The sequence below is a fragment of the Emys orbicularis genome, chromosome 8, assembly GCF_028017835.1.
Source record: "Emys orbicularis isolate rEmyOrb1 chromosome 8, rEmyOrb1.hap1, whole genome shotgun sequence".
In the NCBI taxonomy this organism is placed as follows: Eukaryota; Metazoa; Chordata; order Testudines; family Emydidae; genus Emys; species Emys orbicularis.
In genome coordinates this window covers 99079765-99098635 of record NC_088690.1, presented here as the reverse complement: position 1 = coordinate 99098635, position 18871 = coordinate 99079765, and the positions used below count along the sequence as shown (strand labels likewise).

General features: G+C 47.6%; 1 protein-coding gene across 2 annotated transcripts in view; it reads left to right on the top strand.

Annotated features, from left to right (window-relative positions):
- The first annotated feature begins 13027 nt into the window (after positions 1-13027).
- The window catches only part of SLC22A4 (solute carrier family 22 member 4), a 58284-nt gene continuing 52440 nt past the window's right edge, over positions 13028-18871 (top strand). Inside the window, exons 1-2 of one of the 2 annotated variants that reach the window (XM_065409541.1) lie at positions 13028-13420; positions 15039-15104. In XM_065409541.1, coding sequence (XP_065265613.1) covers positions 13028-13420; positions 15039-15104 — 459 coding nt within the window. The remainder of the gene's footprint in view (positions 13421-15038; positions 15105-18871) is intronic. The other variant, XM_065409543.1, reaches the window with a different exon arrangement.

Genomic DNA, 18871 nt, shown 5'->3' with positions numbered 1-18871 from the left:
TATACACACATCACATGTTTTCATCAGATTGTTCAAGATGGTTGGAAGGAGGAATCAGAACTGGATGATGTTTCCCAGACAGCTGTTCATACATTCGTTGTTGCAATATATGAGCTAAAACAGAATTCTTAATCTTTCCCCCCCTTCCTGATCACTGTAGATAACGCCATCCTGCCTACGAGCTGGGTATCATCTTTGACTCAGAACTCTCTCTATGTCCTTACAACTAGACTGTGTCTAAATCTTGCTGATTCTTTCTGCATGACATCTCTACGATACGGCCTTTCCTATCCAGTCACACAGCTAAACCTCTTGTCCAGGATCTCGTCATCTCGTGCCTTGATTACTCCTCCTTCTCTCTGGCCTTGACAAATGCAGTCTTGCCTCACTCGTACCCATCCTGAATGCTGCTGCAAAGACCATGTTCTTAGCCTGTTGCTTTGACCATGGTGCCTTTTCATTCCTTCACTAGCTCGTCCTCCTCCTACTGCATCACACATAAGCCATTTGTATTCACTTTCAAGGCCCTTTATGGCCTATCCCCTACTTATCATCTCACATTCGCCATTGAGATGTTGACTCCCACATCTGCTTGGTCAGTCATGCCAGCTTCCATCACCGACATGTTAAATTTTCAAACAAGCACCTTCGTGCTTTCTCCCATGCTGCCCCTCATGCTTGGGAGGAGCTCCCTGTAAACCTCTGCAAAACTACCTCATTGTCCACCTTCAAATCCCTTCTCACAACTTCCCTTTCCCATGATTCCTACAAAACACTTGACAATGGTTAGTCTAGTAGGGTGCTAATAAAACTGCCTATCATGCTGACCAATATTGTCTCATTTCCTTGTGCTCCCCCATCTGCTATTCCCAGGTCTCATCTTATACTAAGGCCATGTCTACACTACCCGCCGGATCGGCGGCGGGTAGTTATCGATCTATCAGGGATCGATTTATCGCATCTCATCTAGACGCGATAAATCGATCCCCGAATCGACGCCCATATTCCACCTCAGCAGGAGGAGTAAGCGGAGTCGATGGGGGAGCCACGGCGGTCGACTTGCCACCATAAGGACGGCCAGGTAAGTCGAACTAAGATACTTGGAACTAAGATCAATCCCCCCTACCCCCCCAGTGTAGACCAGCCCTTAGATTGTAACCTCTTTTGGGCAGGGACCATCGTTTTGTGCTGTGTTTGCACAGCGCCTAGCACAATGGGGCCCTGGTCCATGCCTGGGGCTCTGAGATGCTTCAATAACACAACTAATAAATACACTGGAGGAAAATGCTAGTGATAGGCCACCAATGAGCAAACTTGTTTTGTTAATCTAAAATGAATGGAAACGACATTTTCTTAGCGATCCTTTTTCAGCAGTCTTTGGTGAGTTTTGCCTGAGTAAAGAGAACTCAGAATGATGGAAATACTATTTATTTATCCTCTCATAAATACACATTAAAAAAAAAAACAGTATTATGACTGGTTTCAGAGGGGTAGCCATGTTAGTCTGTATCAAAAAGAACGAGGAGTACTTGTGGCACCTTAGAGACTAACAAATTTATTTGAGCATAAGCTTTCATGGGTTAAAGCCCACTTCATCAGATGCATGCAGTGGAAAATACAGTAGGAAGATATATATATATACACACAGAGAACATGAAAAAAATGGGTGTTGCCATATCAACTCTAATGAGACTAATCGATTAAGGTGGGCTATTATCAGCAGGAGAAAAAAAACTTTTGTAGTGATAATCAGGATGGCCCATTTCAAACAGTTGACAAGAAGGTGGAGTAACAGTAGGGGCGAAATTAGCATGGGGAAATAGTTCAGTTTGTGTAATGACTCATCCACTCCCAATCTTTATTCAGGCCTAATTTAATGGTGTCCATTTTGCAAATTAATTTCAGTTCTGCAGTTTCTCGTTGGAGTCTGTTTTTGAAGTTTTTTTGTTGAATAATTACAACTTTGAGGTCTGTAATCGAGTGACCAGGGAGGTTGAAGTGTTCTCCGACTGGTTTTTGAATGTTTTAATTCTTGACGTCTGATTTGTGTCCATTTATTCTTTTGCGTAGAGACTGTCCGGTTTGGCCAATGTAATGACTGAGTGTCATTAGGGCTCTTCTAAGGAGATAAGCATTGCTCAGATCTCGGGGATAGCTGGCGGTTTTGAAACAGTTTCAATCTGTGGACTATCTAAATGATTTATTCTTGGCAAAATTAGAAGGCAAGGCAACTGATTAACGAATAGGAAGTCACAACACAAAAAACCCCTCTTTCTCTTTGGAGGCCAGGGCTGCCAGAGGCTCCTATGGTTCAAGCATTGTTGACTTTTTCACCAAATGAATTGAGAACTGCAGAGGGGAAGCATTTCAACTTGACAGAGGAATGGTGTATTTTGCAGGCAAGAGGACTCTTGAAAACACATTTCCACAAAGAAGTCCTGTTTGTTCATGGTAAATTCTTTCCTTCTCTACTGTGTAGCAGGGCTCAAGCCCATGAGTGTTAATAATTTTGTGGATGTTTGCTCAGGTCTTTCTTTGTTTGCACCCTGCATAGCATTCCTTATCTCTTGTGTCTGAGATTATTACTATTAGTCTTGAGGCTCTGCTGGGCTGTCCCTGCCTTCCTCTGACAGGGACCCAGGAATAGTGATTTGTGTAAATAAAATATGGCTATGAACTAATAGAGGAGATGGAGCAGGCAAACCCAGTTAGTGGTGGCTGCTGGAGTAGGGAGACCATGCCAGAGGCTGATAGAGTGAAAGCCCTAAGGCAATGGCTGTGTTCTCCATCAAGCTTCTTCTAAATTACTTATTAAAATGAGTTTCCTGAGTATTCAGGTCAGTAGGTCAGCATTGCAAAAGGCTGAATTGCCCAAGTGGGGTGTGATGGTCCTCTTGGATAGCTTGGACATTATTGTCCTCCATCTTGCATCATGTGTAGTCATTTACATCAGCTCACAGTAATTGAGCTGTGTGTTAGGAACTCTGGGAGGGCTGGAGTCCTCTTCCTACAAGCTGAAGAGCAGAAGTAGTAGCGCTACTGCATGGCTGTTGCTGCAGACTTAGGGCTACAATGATCCCAATAAATGTTGGTGGAGAACAGTGAGTGCATCAACATAGTGATGGCTCCACCTTACCCTTTCCTCCACCATCCTGCCCTATTCTAATTTGCCTTGCACTCTGCACCCCACACCCCAACTCCCTGGCCCAGCCCTGAGTCCCTCCCGTACCCCAAACCCCTCATCCACAGCCTCACCCCAGATCCTGCACCCCCCAGCTGGAGCCCTCACCCCATTCCACACCCTGACCCCCTCATTTCTGGATCCATCCCAGAGCCTCCACCCCCAGCCCAGAGCCTGTATCCCCTCCCACACCCCAACCCCCGCCTCAGCCCGGAGCTCCCTCCCACACTCCGAACCCCTCGGCCCCACCCCTATGCCCAGCACCCCCCTACCTAGAGACTTTCCCCATGCACCCTCCATAACAACTGCATGGTGCCCTGCATACCACCCCCCCCCCACCCAGTACCCCCCTGCCAACAGATCCCCCCACTGCCCAATGCCCCCCACAGCCCCACCACCACAACTGCACATAGACCTCCCTCACCGCCCCACTGACCAGCACCCCCCCATCCCTGTGCCCAGTGCCCCAAAACACACAAACTTCTCCCACCCCCACTCCCTCACTGCCCAGTGCTTGCCCATACAATCCCCAGAGACCCACTTCCCCACCCCCTGCCCCCCTGCCGCACTCACTGGCCCCGCTGGGAGGTGACTGTCCACTGGGCTAAGCTGGCAGCATGGCTGGGGACAGTCCTGGGGCGGGTATTGCTCTGGCCCCTTGGGAACAGTGCCATCAGCCCGGCAGGAGTGGGAGTGGGGCCTGCCCAAGCCAGGCTCCCTCAGGACCCATTTGCCTGGTGGGGCCCGGCCAAGCTTCCTGTGTTGCCCCTCTCCCCCCACTGGCTGAGACCAGCCCAGCCTCTGCACCAGTCCCAGGGGGCTCGGCCCTGGGGAGGAAGGCGGGGCCCCACAGGTAGTGGGCAGCAGAGACTGCTCGGAGCTATGCTGGGGAGTGGGACAGACCCCTGGGATGCAACCCCCCAAGAGTCCACCCGGCTTGGCTGTATCCCTCCAGCAGCAGTGCCCAGCCTGCATGTTGGAGGCTGGCTGTTGGGCAGCGAGCCCCCTGCAGGTGAGCTGGGAGCACTCACAAGGCCTGGGCGCTGGACTGCCCTGGGTGAGGGGTTGGACCTGGCTATGTGGATGGGTTAGATGGGTCCGTAATGGGCCCCTTCCCAGTGTGGGCCTGGCACCATGGTGCCATTGTAAACCCAATACTGCCCTTTAAAACTTAACAGGTAAACCACAAGGAAAGAACTGAAATAACCGGGTAGGACAAAAATAACTGATGTGAGAATGATCTAATGTCATTAATATGTATGTATATGTCATCAATACGTACAAACATACCAGCCTATGGAGTAAGTGTACCCTGACATTTTGTGGGTGAGGACACCAAGTTTGGACATAAAAGAAGGGCCTGAGTGCTCAAGCTCTATAAGAGGGGTGACCCACCATTCCAAGGAAGCTTCTAAGTTCCAGTTTTCCGAAGCTTCTGAGTTCCAAAGCTACTACGTTTCTAAGCTTTAGGGTTTCTAAGTTTCGAGCTTCAAGTTTCAGGCTTCTTTGTTTATGAGTCTATTAGTCTGTTAGTTCTTAACCTCCCACTCAAGAATTGAAGAACCTGGACCTGACCTCTTTTGGCATTCCAGAAGCGCGGCTGGTCCTTTGTCTCTTATCATCGCGTCATCAAGGACGGGTGTGAGTATATTAATCAAAGCTTTATAGTATATAATATCACATGTATCTAGTCTAGAACAATATTACTGCACTTGTATCTCTAATTATTTTACCATTTGATTATAATTCAATTTATCTCAATAAAAGTCTTTAAGGCTATATTTGTCTTAGTGTGAGCATCCTGTCATACCCCCGAGGGTCCTTTGCAAACTTTTTGTAGTCTGATTCTGGGACAAGAACCTTATTATCTTCTGATTAGATGAATTGGCAAGCCTATAACCCATACTATCCAAATTAATAATATTAGCTTCCTAAAATCAGGCAACAACAGAGGCCTGCGATGGGCCCTACTCTGGGCCTGAAGGGGTTGTTGACTAATATATGCTGACTAACATATAAATATATATCATATTAATAATAGGTATTAGCCTCACAATATGTATATTACTATGCATTAAGAACCAATAACATTAAGCACAAATATTGTAACAGTGATATAGCCTCAACTGGCCTATACCATAATCCTATTCACTTATGCTAAGTATCCCATAACACCTTGCATTTGCTGAAGTGAACATTTGGCATAAGCAGATAGGAAACTTGTCAAAATCAAGATATATTTGTTCTCTGTCTTAGTACAAGCCAGGGAAGTATCTTCACGGGTCAGTACCTGGAATGCTGGTATCCAAAACAAAGATAACCAAGGAACAGAACAACAAATTAGGGAACTGGAACAAACTGATGGACTGGATTTTAGTGCCATGTAATGAGATGTGTAATTTGTAAACTCATATAAATACCAACTGAAATGTGTAACTTGGGGAGCACACCTTCTGTGTAAAGTGCATGTAATATGGCTGCGCAGGACTGCTCTTTGGAGACTGGTATTGTATAGAACTTTTTTTCCTGTACCATAATAATAAACCTGACTGACGTTGGTAATTTGGTCTCTTGAGTATATTTCATAATGGACCAAAGTGTGGTCAAGCAGTTGGCTATACAATTTATCAGCTGTGTTTGTAAGAGCCTGTGGGCTCAATCAGCCTCACCCTGCTACACTTCCAGTGTCAGACCTGGAGGGAGGAGTTAAAAGGGCTGAGCAGTGGCTTAGTTAGGGCCTGATCAGGAAAGAGAGCAGCTCTCTGGCTCAGGGAGTTGCATAGGACTTCTGGCAGACAGAGCTTCTCAGAAGGAAGGTACATCTGCAACGGGGAGCCCAAGGCAGTTGGGAAAGAAAGCATCAGGCAGTGAGTCAGCCCAGGATTCTGTGCTCTGGTGGGTTTTTTAAGGTTTGTATAGCAGTGGTTCTTAACCAGGGGTATACGGATCCCAGGGTACAGGTCTTCCAGGAGGTACATCAACTCATCTAGTACTTGCCTAGTTTTACAACAGGCTACGTAAAAAGCACTAGCGAAGTCAGTATAAACTAAAATTTCATACAGACAATGACTTGTTTATACTGCTCTATATACTATACACTGAAATGTAAGTAGAACATTTATATTCCAATCGATTTATTTTGTAATATATGGTAAAAATGAGAAAGTACGCAATATTTCAGTAATAGTGTGCTGTGACACTTTTGTGTTTCTAGGTCTGATTTTGTAAGCAAGTAGTTTTTAAGTGAGGCAAAACTGGGGGTACGCAAGACAAATCTGTACCTGAAAGGGGTACAGTAGTCTGGAAAGGTTAGAGTCACTGTTGTATGTGGCTAAGGAAGGTTAGTACTACACATTCTAATGGCAAAGTGCTCCTCTCTGATCTGGATATCCAATCTCCTGACTCCCGTTTCACATCCATGCACAGAATGTGCACGGGCAAGAAGAGCTGAACTCTGCTGTGTGCATCTGAGGGTACGTCTATACTTACCTCCGGGTCCGGCGGTAAGCAATCGATCTTCTGGGATCGATTTATCGCGTCTTGTCTAGACGCGATAAATCGATCCCGGATCGATCCCGGAAGTGCTCGCCGTCGACGCCGGTACTCCTGCTCCGCGAGAGGAGTACGCGGAGTCGACAGGGGAGCCTGCCTGCCGCGTCTGGACCCGCGGTAAGTTCGAACTAAGGTACTTCGACTTAACGTAGCTGAAGTTGCGTATCTTAGTTCGAAGTGGGGGGTTAGTGTGGACCAGGCATGAGAGTAGAATTTGGCCCTAAGGATTTTTGTAAATAACTGAGGTTACTTTACTTCTCTCAGACCACTGTCAACTCCAGCTGTTCAGAAAGTGCTGAGAATATATGGTAAAAACAAACACATGGGTGGGAAAAAGGGCACAGGGACTTGGTGCACTCGTATTTAACTGATATACACCCATTTGTGGTCAATCCCACATCTGCCAAGTGTCCTGAGATCTGTGTTGGAGGAAACTGTGCTATCTCTGAGTCTGTCCTTCAGAGGTGTCACTAACAGATTGTACCATTGCAGCTCCACCTTCTTCTGCTTTCTTCCCATTTCGCCAACACTTTCTTGCACTCAGCCAGCTCTGTAGCTGTTTGAGCTCTTCCTTCCAAGTCTTTTTTATTTTTTTTACTGTTTTCAGCTTGTAACCTTTCATCTTCAGGTCTCAGATGCATCTAGAATGTTTTGTCAGTTTATGTGGTGGCTCCTATACAGCATCTCACCTGCTAGTGCAAATGAATCAGTGGGGTATCTGAGGCTTTGAAGGCACCAGGCTGCAAACAGCTACACTATTTTGGAGGAAAATGCAGACAAGTAGGCAGTAAAATGAAGGAAGAAAACCCAAGTGAAGAAGAGGTGTCCAAAGGGGACCTTGTTTTCCTTGAGTGCTCCTTTAGCACCTCAATTATCCAATGGCCCCACTGACTGTTTGGCAGACTTCCTGCTTCTGATGTACTTAAAATTTTTTTGCTATTAGTTTTGCGTCCTCAGCTAGTTGCTCTTCAAATTCTTTTTTGGCCTACCTTATTATATTTTTACACATGACTTGCCAGAGGTTATGCTCCTTTCCCTCACCCCCGCTAACTAGGATTTAACTTCCAATTTTTAAAGGATGCCTTTTTGCTTCTGTGACATATGGCTAGAAAGGGTTAAACATCCTGCAAAATAAATTACCCTCAAAAGACATGTGGGGAGATAATGTTTGTTTTTTTGTGTATTTACACATGTCTGAGTAGGGTCCACAATGTTATCAACAGTCCCTGTCTATGCTGTATTCTGATCATTCAGTGGTCAAAAGAAGATCCTAGCATTTAAATGAATTGTAAACATGGGAAATCTCGGTATTCATCTCTCTTTGAAATGTACTGTACTGTGAATGGTGGAGGAACAAGTGTGACATTCTATACCGGGGTCGGCAACGTTCGGCACGCGGCTTGCCAGGGTAAGCACCCTAGCGGGCTGGGCCAGTTTATTTACCTGCTGATGCGGCAGGTTCGGCTGATCGCGGCCCCCACTGGCCGCGGTTCGCTGTCCCGGGCCAATGGGGGCGGCGGGAAGCCGCGGCCAGCACATCCCTCGGCCCGCGCCACTTCCCGACGCCCCCATTGGACCGGGACGGCGAACCGCGGCGAGTGGGGGCCGCGATCGGCCGAACCTGCCGCGTCAGCAGGTAAATAAACTGGCCCGGCCCGCTAGGGTGCTTACCCTGGCGAGCCACGTGCCGAACGTTGCCAACCCCTGTTCTATACCTTGGGGCAGTGTACTGTAACCCCCATATTCCTCATTTTCATATAATCGTGATCTTACATATAAAGCATGCCTTGTAAGGTATCAGGAGAAAGGTTATGATCTGCTGAAAGTCATTTCTCTATCCATATATGTGTATCATTAATGCATATGAAGTTATGAGAATTGTGTTGTATGTAGGGTGACTAGATGTCCTGATTTTATAGGGACAGTCCTGATTTTTGGATCTTTTTCTTATATAGGCTCCTATTAACCCCCACCCCCGTCCCGATTTTTCACACTTGCTGTCTGGTCACCCTAGTTGTATGGTTGTCACTAAAACATACTGTAAGTTGGGGAGTCAGCCAGATATTAGCTCCCCAAAAGCAACAGCAAGGAAAGTAACCAACGCCTGGCCAGGGTGTCAAACAACCAATCAACAGCCATTGTCCAGCAAGGGAGCTACAGTGCAATGACTCACCTGCATGAGGCCATACCAGGGGAATTGCTCAACCTTGCCTGGAGACACTCAGCAATGCCCCCCAGACATGCCTGGACTTGTGCTCCCCAAGCACATGGACTGAGGGTATAAAACAGACAGAGTGGACACATACTGGGCCCTTCTCCTGCCCCCACCTTTGCTGCAAGCAACTAAGACACTGAAGCCTGGTCTACACTGGGGGTGGTGGTGGGGGAGATCGATCTAATATGTGTATAACGTAGCTGAAGTTGACGTACTTAAACCTACTTACCGCGGTGTCTTCACTGCAGTGAGTCGACTGCTGCCGCTCTCCCGTCGACTCCGCCTGCACCTCTCGTGGCGGTGGAGTACATGAGTCGACGGGAGAGTGCTCGGGGATCGATTTATCGCGTCTAGACTAGACACAATAAATCGACCCCCACTGGATCGATCGCTGACCGCCAATCCGGCGGGTAGTGTAGACATACCCTAAGAAGAAGAGAAGACTCCAACAGAGGAGATTGGCCCAGGTTTAAGGAACAAACCTGTATATTAAGGTCTGCAGTATCCAGGGGGGTGAGAAAAACTGCTTAATCTAGATGTTAATTAGTCTCTAATGTTAGTCTCTAATAGGAGACTGCGTGCTTATATTTTATTTTATTTTGGTAACCACTCTGACTTTTTGCCTATCACTTAAAAATCTACCTTTTATAGTCAATACATTTGTTTAATTGTTTATCTTTACCAGTGAGTTTGTATGAAGTGTGGGACAAATCTGCTCAGGTTGGCAAAGGCTGGTGTATGTCCACTTTCCATGTTGAAGTAGTGAACCAATTAATAAATTTGCACTGCCCATCTTGAGCAGTGCGAGACGGTATATTCCTGGGGTACAGTGCTGGGAACTGGGGGGATTTGGCTGGTGCCTCTCTCTGTGTGTGATTGATGAGTGGCTCTGGGAGCGTTCATGCAATCTAGCTGGGTGTGGGGCTCCACATGCAGTTGTGCTGAGTGATCACAGCTCCTGGAGGGATTGCTGCTGGTCACTAGCAAGGCATGTGAGAGACAGCCCAGGCTGGGGAGAGTTCAGGGGGCACAGTCTCTGGTTGCATCCCGGTCCCAGGCTGCACCCAGGGGGATCCCATCACAAGCAAATTGCCTTATATTAATTCTATAGCTAAGTACAGGTGATGGACCTCCTTCAAAGTCATCCTAATTACCTTTTGAAGTCCAACTTGTCAAAAGACATGAAATTGTATAAAAGATCCTTGGGTTCTGATTCTGTCATCTCAGATCTGCTTAGGCTTCATCAGGGGAAGTTTGAGTCGCAAGACTGAGGGCCCAGTTATGCTGGTCCACCCTGAATATGAGATTTGGACATTGGACTATAACCTATGAACTATTTCTGAAAGAACTCTTTACAACTACAAAGCTCACCATCTCTGCTATGAATCTGAACCTCAATGAATCAAACTCATGTCTGTATATATATTGATCTTTTAACCATACTCTCTCTCGTTTGTTTTTTAATAAAGTTTAGTTTAGTTAATAAGAATTGGCTGAAGCGTGTATTTGTAAGATCTGAAACGTTCATTAACCTGGGAGGTAATGTGTCTGATCCTTTGGGATTGGTAGAACCTTTTCTTTTGTATAACAGAAATTTTCATATTTGACGTGGGTAGCTGGATAGAGGCCTAAGGCTGGATCACTTTAAGGGAACTGTGTTGTTTGGACTTCTGAGTAACAGTAAGGTAATAAAAAAGCTGTTGGCTTGGTAAATCTAAGTATTGGAATATCCACCAGCTTTTTGGGGATTGTCTGCCACAGTCTTTGCAGTTCACCCTAATTGAGTGACCACAGCTGGCTCCCCACTAGGATCCCGGTCACAGCTTCTAACTTTTTTAAAAGTCTCTTTTACTCTGTTTAGCCCTGGTGGCATTTTTCCTCTTAATGTTTTTTTGATTTGATGTATACATTAGTTTGAGCCTCTATTATGGTGTTTTAAATACTCTCCATGCATTTTGCAGGTATTTCACCTTTGTGACTGTTCTTTTTAATTAGCTTCCTCATTTTAGTGCCGTTCCCTTTTGAAGTTAAATGCTATTGTGGTGGGTTTCTTTGGCATTTTTCCCTCAGAAGAATGTTAAATCTAATTACAATATGGTCGCTTGTACTGTGCAGTTTATCTGTCTTCAGCTCTTGGACCAGAGCCTGTGTTCCACTTAGGACTAAATCAGGAATTGCCTCCCCTTATGGGTTTCAGGACAGGCTGCTCCAAGAAGCAGTCATTAATGATGTTTAGAAATTTTATTTCTGCATCCCTTCCTGAGGTGACATGTATCCAGTCAATATGAGGATAGTTGAAATCCCCTATTATTAAAGAATTTTCTGCCTTTGTTTCCTCTGAACCCCAATGGAGCAAGCTCAAGGAACTCAGCCAGAGGTCAGAGTTCCCATTCTATGGACAGAGAGGCTAACCACCCCAACCTGGATGATGAGATTCTGCCCTTCAGAGAGTATATTACCCCATCTATCCCATAGAGGTGCTGCAGAGGGGCTAGGTCCTTGACAAGGGCAGAAAGGATCTCCTTCTGGTTAAGGCAAAGGAGCAGGAGATGCAACTGGGCTGAGTTTGTGGCATCTGTAAAGTAGGGATGAGGATAAGGGGATGTAGAGGTGGTTGCAAAGCTAAATTAAAGGGATGTTTGCAGAGAGAGCTGAGATCAGAGGCCCAGGGCTATGTAAGTGAAAAGCTCTATAAATAAAAACAGCCTCTGACCTTATAAAAATTCAGCACAGATTTTTTTAATCTATTTAAGGGGAAATGAAATCTAAGCTCCCTCTCAAAGCTCTCACAGAACTCCAGTACTGTTTGCACTGTCTGTGGCTATTGCTACTGCCTGCCAGACCAGCACTTCCAGCTTCACTTTCTCTTCCTGGCCTTATGGGAGGCAGAAAGAGTCTCCTATACACCTTTGATATCTTGCTGTGACAATCTGAACGATTTGAGTTTTCATAAACAATTCCAAGGGAGCTTTTAAAGATGTCACTGGATGACACATGGCAAATCCCCCTACAATGGAGAGGCTTTAGAAACAGCCTTAAAGTGAATCCAAATGGAGGGACCCTGCCTTGTTCTCCAGGAGGCAGCCTTGTGAAACCAGGACAATTTGTGCAGGGGCATCAGCATCGTCTGCAGCTGCAGGAGGGGGTTCAGCCTACTTCTGGCCGAGCTGTAAGGATGCTCCCACTAAAGTCCTGCCTCCCAAAGTACCTCAGAGGAGCAGTTTTGTTGCCTTTGCAATGCAGCAGCTGGAAGACAGCATCAACCCCATGTCCTGGGGGAAGTGGAAGTACAGATACCATGGGATCCCCTTACTACCCACGGCCCACCCCTTCCCCTACCCTAGTGGTGTCTCCACTTCGCTGCAGCTCCCCCTCAGCCTGCCCTAGAGGACTCCCTTCACTCCCACCCCCTGCAGCTCCCACCCTGCCTGCCCTAGAGGCAGTGTTTAATTTCTAATGAAAAAAGTGTGGCAGCTCAAGCAACTTTTTTACTGTCCCCATAACCGATGCAGCAAGCCCAGAGGTGCTGGGGCTTAGCCCGGGCACAAATTAAGCGCTGCCTAAAGGGCTCCCCCGCTGCCTGCCTTAGAGGGGTCCCCACCTAGGGTGACCAGTCAGCAAGTGTGAAAAATCGGGACGGGGATGGGGGGTAATAGGAGCTTATATAAGAAAAAGACCCAACAATCAGGACTGTCCCTATAAAATCAGGACATCTGGTCACCCTACCCCCCCACCCCGGCTGCCTCTCCGGCATCTCCAGCGCCCCTTGCTTGGCTTCCCCCCTGTCCCTGCCCCGGGGCCGGGCAGGACGACGCCCACGTGGAGGGGCCCAGCCTTGCTGCGCGGGGGTCGGGAGAGGCAGCGGGAGGGCGATGGCTCCGGGCAGAGGGTTATCTAAGCCGAGGCGGTGCCCAAGCCGCGGCCGTACGGGAGAGGAGGAGCCAGCCGGGGAGACCCCACCTCCGCAGAGGTGACAGGCGAGGCCGGGTGCGGAGGGCGCCGCGCCTCATGTCCAGACGGTGCCGTGCGTGCAGTGAGCGGAGCTGCCGGGGGACGCTCTGCCCGCGCCCGCTGCCGGCATGCGGGATTACGACGAGCTGATCTCCTTCCTGGGCGAGTGGGGCCCCTTCCAGCGCCTCATCTTCTTCCTGCTCAGCGCCAGCATCGTCCCCAATGGCTTCAACGGCATGTCCGCCGTCTTCCTGGCCGGCACCCCCGAGCACCGCTGCCGGGTGCCCCCCAGCGCCAACCTGAGCCGCGAGTGGCTCAACGCCAGCATCCCCCGCGAGGTGCAGGGCGGCCGGGAGGGGCCCAGCAGGTGCCGCCGCTACCGCCTGGAGTCGCTGGCCAATTTCTCCGCGCTGGGGCTGCAGCCCGGCAGGGATGTGGATCTGAGTCAGCTGGAGCTGGAGAAGTGTCTGGACGGCTGGGAGTACAGCCGGGAGCTCTACCTCGACACCATCGTCACCGAGGTGCGCCCGGCCGGGGGGCAGAGGGGGGCTGGCCAGGCGGGGATGTGGGTGCTGGAGCAGGGGACGTGCGCGGGCGGCCCTGTGCCCACCCATGTTGTGTAACGCGCTTTCCTAAGGCAGCTGATGTGCCGCTCTGCATCCGCTCTCCTGCCCCGCAGCCCCGCCTGCCTTTCCGGCCGGGTCTCTCCCAGGCTGGCTTGGCCGGTGTGCGATCTCATCCCTGCGCCTTAGCTCTGCCGCCGGCGGTAAAAGGGGTTTCAGCATCCATGGGGTTGCGCCTCGCAGCGCCATTGTTTTCAGCGGTGAGTTTAAAATCTGGTGCAAGCGATCTCCTGCCCTTCCACGCGGCCTTGGACACGTGCAGACTGTGGGAGTGGGAGGGAGAACAACACACGCGCTCACACACACACACACACACACACGGCAGCACTACAAAGCACCAGCAGTCACGCCAGGGAAGTTGCTAGGGGGCGGCACAGAGATCCGCAGCGTGCAAACTGCTGCCAACTTCCTTCCTTCCCCATCCCCAGGCCGGCACTGTGCTGATTTGTGGTCTGTAGTCAATGATCATTGTTGATTGACATTTTAATGCCTTTTATTTCAATTAAAATGCACGCCCTAGAGTTTTGGTCTACAACAGAAGGAGCGTGAGCCGTGTTGTGTAGCATCCTAGCGTTGCAATAGTTAAAGGTGTCAAGTATCAGAGGGGTAGCCCTGTTAGTCTGGATCTGTAAAAAGTGACAAGGAGTCCTGTGGCACCTTATAGACTAATAGACGTATTGGAGCGTAAGCTTTCGTGGGTGAATACCCACTTCGTCAGACGTCTGTTAGTCTATAAGGTGCCACAGGACTCCTTGTCGATAGTTAAAGGTGTCATTCAAGGGGTGTTTTTATTTAAAAAAAAAAGTTTTCTTCTTCCTCCCCAGGATTTTATAACTTGGTCCCAAAATATTAGTTTGGAGCTAAAATTGGGTTTTATGAGATTACAGTCTAGAGTAAAGCCAGACAGTCTTCAGTTACCCAAACACAGACTGTTTTGAAGATCCCATCAGGACTTGGTTTGGAATAAAACATAATATAATAATCTCGACGCCACAAGCAATTGTTTCTTGGAACAGGCGATTCTGGAGGCTTCTTTTGATTATTCAGTCCTATTATTAGTCCAGAGTGAAATGCTGTGAAAGCATTTTAATTGTCCTCTTTCCCTTCCTCCAGCCACTTTACTCTGGAAGCCTAGCAAGTGTTTTAATTTCTTGATATTATTGGTTGTGTTGTTATTCAGATCACCCCTTTCGCTGCCTTAAACTTCAGAAGATAAAACAGAAATCTAGGGTGAAATCCTGTTCCCGCTGAAGTCAATGATACTTTTGCTAATGGCTTCAGTAGGGCCAGGATTTCATTTCATTGTTTACTGAACACTATGACTCATAAACAAGTCTTATGACATTGGTTCTTGAGAAACCTTATGAAACCCACAGACCAAATGGATGTTTTTCCTATGGATTGTCATAAATAGTTTTTTCGTGGAAAACAAAAAGCAGCTAGGAATGGAATATTCAGAGCTTCTAGTGTAGATGAAAGAAGCTTATGTTGGCTCTCATGTTTTAACCCACTTTAGCAGACTATACTTTGGAGCTACCATGATATGAGGATGACACAGAGTGGGCTATGGAGAGTCATGCTAGTAGGTGTTGTAGGTTCTTAAAGAAACCCTGTCAACTTGAAAATCACACTTGCCTCAAAAATTTGTACCCATTATGTTTATGAATAAGACCCAGTCTTTGATTTCTATATGGCTTTACATCGGGGCGGGCAAAGTTTTTGGCCTGAGGGCCACGTCGGGTTTCCGAAATTGAAATTGTATGGAGGGCCGGTTAGGGGAAGTTGTCCCTCCCCAAACAGCCAGGTGTGGCCCTGCCCCCATCCGTCCCCCCCGCTTCTCGCCCCCTGACCGCCCCCGGATCCCCCGCCCCTGACTGTCCCCCACTGCCCCATCCAACCCCTCCTCTCATTCCTGATTTCCCCCCCCGGGACCCCTGCCCCATCCAACCACCCCTTCTCCCTGACCGCCCCAGAACCCCTGCCCCTGACTGCCCCCCTCCACCCCATCCAACCCCCCCTCTCCTTCCTGACTGCCCCCATGGCATCCCTGAATGGGTATTCAACCCCCCTGTTCCCTGCCCTCTCACCGCCCCGATCCCTATCCACACTCCTGACCACCACCCCGAAATCTCCTGCCCTCTATCCAACCCCCCCTGCTCCCTGCCCCCTTACTGCGCTGCCTGGAGCACCAGTGGCTGGCGGCGCTACAGCCGTGCCGCCCGGCTGGAGCCAGCCATGCCACTGTGCAGCACAGAGCACCGGATCAGGCTGCATCTCTGCAGCTGCGCTGCCCGGCAAGAACTCACAGCCCCGCCGCCCAGAGCATTGCGCCCGCGGCGCAGTGAGCTGAGGCTGCGGGGCAGGGGGAACAGCAGGGGAGGGGCCGGGGGCTAGCCTCCCGGGCCAGGAGCTCAGGGGCCGGGCAGGAGGGTCCCGCGGGCTGTAGTTTGCCCACCTCTGCTTTACGTGGACACAGAGGATTGCCCATGCACAGTCAGTTGCAGGGTAGAAAATTATTTATTTTCCCCCAATCTGATTACTTGCGCATCTGATAGCACTTTAGCTGGTGTAAATCTGGCTGTGTATAGTCAATGTTGCTGTTTTCCCTCTATATCACATCAGCTTCTGCCTTGCTGTAAAGACTATGAATATCAGCGGGGTAGCAGAAAATCTTTTTTTTTTAAAGGATTTTACAAAACAAAAACAAAAAACCACAACACCCAAAACCAAGATATACTACTGAAAGAGAACTTTATTAGAAATTGTTTTTTGTGGGGGGAGAATATGATGTCCCTTTAAAGTTGTAGCATCTGGTGTTGCTAAGTTGGCTAGGTGTTGCTAGGCTCTGTGTTGCCTTAGTTTACTTGTCATCTGCCCCTGGCTTCATCCACATATCCATGTTGACATGCTCTCTTGAGGTTCAAAAGGTTTGGCACTGATATAGGAAGGCTTTAAAGAAACTTCTTTATTTGGCATTGGTTTACAGCAATTGCCCGGAAGCCTTTGGCTTTCCTGACCTGATTTGATGGCCAGTTCTGAGTCTAGCTGACTCGAAGTCAAAATCTTTATTCGGGCACTATATAATGTTACAGTTCATTTCAAAATATTTCTGTTATGGGAAACAGACAGCAGAGTATTTTTAAATTGGATCTGCCCCTCCCTTTTGCCTCTTTAAAATGTAAAAAGAGGAACTGAAATTATTTTTTGAAGACTTTTTCTGATTATCTTTTGTGTTTAGAAAGTACAAGAATTTGAAGTTTGGTCCTCATTGCCTTTGCTGGAGGAGGTTTTGGGGGTCTCTGCTGTGATTGTGAGCTCACATGTCTTAGGTGAGAAGGCTCTGTGCCAAATATGTGGCAAAAACTCTTTCTCCATAATGTCTATTAGACTAAATAGGTGTTAACAGATACACTACAGCTAATGGCTTACTGGTTTTACAATAGCACCCAGAAGACCAAAACAGATTGGGCTCCTACTTGGATTGGCACTGTACCAATGCATAAGTGAACAAGCTGACTAAAACCCCTTCCTCTGTTAAACGCTCAGCTTTCGTTCTCTTGGTTGTTGTGATGTTGTAATTTCACTAGTCATCTGGGCTGAGATCATCAGGTATTTAAGCACCTAGCTAGCTCCTATTGAAATCAACCTTTTGAGCTCGGCCCTAATTGCAATAATCCTTCAGGCTAGATGAGACCTGCATTTCCAGTGTGTGGGTTGTTTTTTAAAGCAAAACGTTTTTATTTTGGGGGGGAAGGGGAAAAAAAGGACACAAGTCTAATTCTTTTCCTTTGCAGGTCAGCTATGAAAGGGCACTTTCCATCTTGGTAGACCTTCAGACTGACTTAAGTCAATCATTAATTCCCATTCTCAAGTATACAGTATGTGTAGTTATCTTTAAACGTTGTTTATGTAAAAGCTTAGTGCCTGAATGAGCCAAGCAGACTTTGGTTGTTCTGGTGTGAGCACTGCCAACTTCTGGAAGGAGAGCCACTTGGTCAGTCCCCCATCCTGCATCATGGGTTAGTCAGTACCGCATAAATCTATCATCTGTCACTTTGTAATGAAAACCTTTTCTTTTTGTGGTCACTGGCTTAACACTTCCTGCAAGTATCATGTAGTATGGTTTACCAGGAAAATCACTTGAAGTGCTGGCAATGCTGAAGCTGTCTTCCTCTTATTTAGGGCAGGAGAAGGAGCACTGTAATGAGAGCCAGTCTCCTTGCAGTGCCAGGCAGCTATCCACTTCCCTCAACTTGTTAGTTTTCAACACGCATGTCAGCATTGGGTTAGGAAGAACACTGTGAAATATGATGACAGGAAATCTGGCATCAAAGCGTTCTCAGTTCTGTCAGTGTCATTACAAAAAAGGTTATTTGTTTATCATCTAGTGGGAGTGCTGCTAGTGTCACATAGGCATTTATTTAGGTTTTCCAGGTGTCATGAGACAATGGTAAAGGACAGTCACTCTCTCTAACACTGATCAAGGAACTTTATTAAATGGTAAGGAAACAGATTTCTCCCTAAAGCTACTTTGCGTGTCTCTCAGGTTTTCTCAGCCTCTTTCTTATTAGCTTCCTGTTACCAAGTTAAAGAAACAGTATGCATATCTTCATACCTGCCAGTGGTGGTGGTAATGTTGGAGTCTTGCTACTCCAAAATGTGATTGATTTCAGCATCAGCAACGGTCCTTTCTGCTAATTGGAGGGATGGAGAGTATTACACTTGCTAATTTGAGCCAATATGCTTTTTCTGTTCAGACTAGTATTAGACGGGGAAAAAACCTCCACCCTTAGAATTTACACTGCAAGATTTGCCCAGTTGATCCTACACTTAGACTTGCTTTGACAAATCAGAGTAGAGTGGGTGCAAGAAAGGTTTTACAAGTTTTCTTTACAAGTTTTTTTGACAGTTCAATTTATTTGTGAAAGCCTATTTGTTCCTTTGGCTGCCTTTTAATATTGAAAAGCTTCAGACTTGGTTTACCGTGATCCAGTTTCTCAACTAATGGCAGTTCCAAATCTGCTATTGGAAGTGGAGAACTACAATGCTAGAGTTTGTCTACACTGGCAATTTACAACGCTGCAACTTTCTGGCTCAGGGGTGTGAAAAAACACCCCGCTGAGCGCAGCAAGTTTCAGTGCTGTAAAGCGCCAGTGTAGACAGTACACCAGCTCTGGGAGCTACGCCCCTTGTGGAGGTGGTTTTTTTAGAGCACTGGGAGAGCTCTCTTCTGCGCTGCGCCGCGACCACACAAGGCACGTTAAAGCGCTGCCAGTGTAGACTAGCCCTTAGTCTAGCAGGAGAGAAGTTTCAGTACTATCCCTACGCTAAGAAGTTGCCAGATGACAG